At 48.4% G+C, this 2,305-nt stretch overlaps 1 protein-coding gene across 1 annotated transcript; it reads left to right on the top strand.

Annotated features, from left to right (window-relative positions):
• Positions 1,045 to 2,021, top strand: LOC109823147 (F-box/kelch-repeat protein SKIP20-like). The gene is given in 3 exon segments (XM_020389433.1): positions 1,045 to 1,454; positions 1,489 to 1,633; positions 1,635 to 2,021. Coding segments are annotated over 3 exon segments (753 nt in total). The 5' UTR covers positions 1,045 to 1,233.

The following is a 2,305-nucleotide window of genomic DNA, read 5'->3' as shown; positions in this document are numbered from 1 at the left end:
TATTAAGCCCTAGAACCCAAAGTTAGATTTTGCCTAAATCAAACTTCAAACTGAAAGTTTGGAGTTTGGTTTATACTAAAATTTGCAGAATTAGGCTTGGAGTTGGATCTTTAATCATGTAATCTCTCCTCAACATTGAATATTCAAATGGATTTTTGAATGACGTGTTTTTGTTCAATTGAGAGATTTGATGTGTTGGAAACTTGCAAAGGTTGTAGGTTTATTGCTGATTTAGTGTTGATTTGGGTTCAATGATTGTGGATGTTCGGTGTTGAAAATTTTTGGGACGATTTTTTGTACTCGTCATAAGAGATTATCTTACAATAACAAATTCTTCTCCTTTTCTCTTCAACCAAAACTTAATAAACTAGAAGAACATAATATTTTGGTGACTAGCTTCATAAACTTCATTGATAATCTTATTAAGGAGAGAAAGGGGAAGAGAAAGATATTAAGGTTAAAATGAGAAGGATGAATACATAAAATGAGATGGTTTAGTAATTTAATAACAACAAAGAGGTAAAAATATCCTAAAACGGTCACACGACACTCACATGAGAATCTTATAGGGAATATTCCCTCTAAGTAACAGAAGGTACAAACTTGCAACTTCTGAAAACTATAGGGTACTTTCGTATAGCAGAATACAACTAGTGGTATTTAAGTGTAACAAATGAGAAAGTATATAGTATTTAATTAGTAGAGATCCTATCAGAACCAGCCCTATAGAAGTAAGGTGATCTACACCATAAACAGAAGAGCTGTAATTCCCAAACTAACTATTTAACGGTCTATGAATGATATAGACACTATTTTCTTGTATTTAAGTGACTTAAGTGCAGTTTACCCTAATTGAATCAATCATAAAATTATATTCCCTTCACCCTCCATAATAATATAAATATTTCTTAGAACCTTATCCTCAACAAGCCTTCTAGAAGCAAATCTCCCACCTCCAATTTAACTTATCCTAAGATATTTATTCCACCCCTCCATCTCATCACCCAACAAGTGGGCCCCCACAAATCAATGTAACCCATTAATAATGCCCCCTCTTAAACAAATCAACCTCCACATCCATGCACATGCGTATGGGCCCCACATATGCATATACATACATCCCATCCCCACACTCCCACTCCCCCTATAAATGCCCAAATCCCCTTTGGAGCCTTCACTCACAATTTTCATCCGCATTACCGAAAAAAATAAAATAAAAAATAAAACTAGAGAATGGAGAAAATAATCAATATGACTGAACAAGAGCAAGCTCTGATCCCAGGCTTACCAGATGATGTTGCTTTCGATTGCATCTCTCGGGTCCCATACGGATCCCACTCCCAAATCCGACCCGTTTGCAAGAAATGGCGCGATCTCTGTCTCGTCACCTCCCCTTCATTTTCCCGCACCGGGAGCGGATCGGCGCCGCAGAGGACCTCGTCTTCCTCGTCCAAGCCCTAAAAGACGAGAGCAAGTCATCGTCTGCTAAGTCGGTCACGCCGGCGAAACCAAGGCGAGGTCGCCGCCGCCGCCGCCGGTTTACTCCCTCAACCTCTACAACGCTACGATTGCCACGTGGCAGAGGATCGAGACGCCGGAGGCGATCCCGATGTTCTCGCAGTGCGCGATCGCGCGGCCGCCAGCTGGTTCTGGTCGGCGGCTGGGATCCGAAGACCCTGGATCCGGTGGCGGAGACTCGGATCCTCGATCTGGCGACGATGGCGTGGCGAGAAGGGAGGGCCGATGGACGGCGGCGAGGTCGTTCTTCGCCTGCGCCGCTTTTTGGCGCGGAAAGTCTACGTGGCGGGGGCACACGGAGCAAGAACGCGCTGCGGTCGGCGGAGGCTTACGACGTGGCGGCGGACGAGTGGTGCCGAGCTTACCGCCGAATGAGCGAGGAGAGGGACAAGGCGCAGGTGGTGATCCCATGGGGGCTCGAAGTTCACGGCGGTGAAGCGGGTACGGGACCGAGAGCCAGGGAGGTTCAGCCCACGTCAGCGGAGGTCTACCGACGAGGGTGACGGGGCTGGACCACCGTGGAGGGGGTGTGGGGATACGCACGCGTTAGCCTCGTGCTTCGGGCTCGGCGGACGGGGACTGTGGAGCGTGGGCCGGAAGGAGGCCCAGCGGAGTTCAGAGGGCGGGAGGTGGAGGCTGTGGGGCCCGCCGGCGCGCGAGGGGATGCGTCGGGCACGTGCGGGCGGTTGATCGGCGGGGAGGGATAGGGTTTTCGTCTACGGGCGCCGTGAGGGGACCGGGGTGATGGACGGGTGAAGGAAGCAGAAGTTGGCTCCATCTCTCTCTC

The sequence above is a fragment of the Asparagus officinalis genome, chromosome 9 (assembly GCF_001876935.1).
Source record: "Asparagus officinalis chromosome 9, Aspof.V1, whole genome shotgun sequence".
Lineage (NCBI taxonomy): Eukaryota > Viridiplantae > Streptophyta > Magnoliopsida > Asparagales > Asparagaceae > Asparagus > Asparagus officinalis.
Note: the sequence above shows the minus strand (reverse complement) of the source record. Positions and strands in the feature narration are given on the sequence as shown.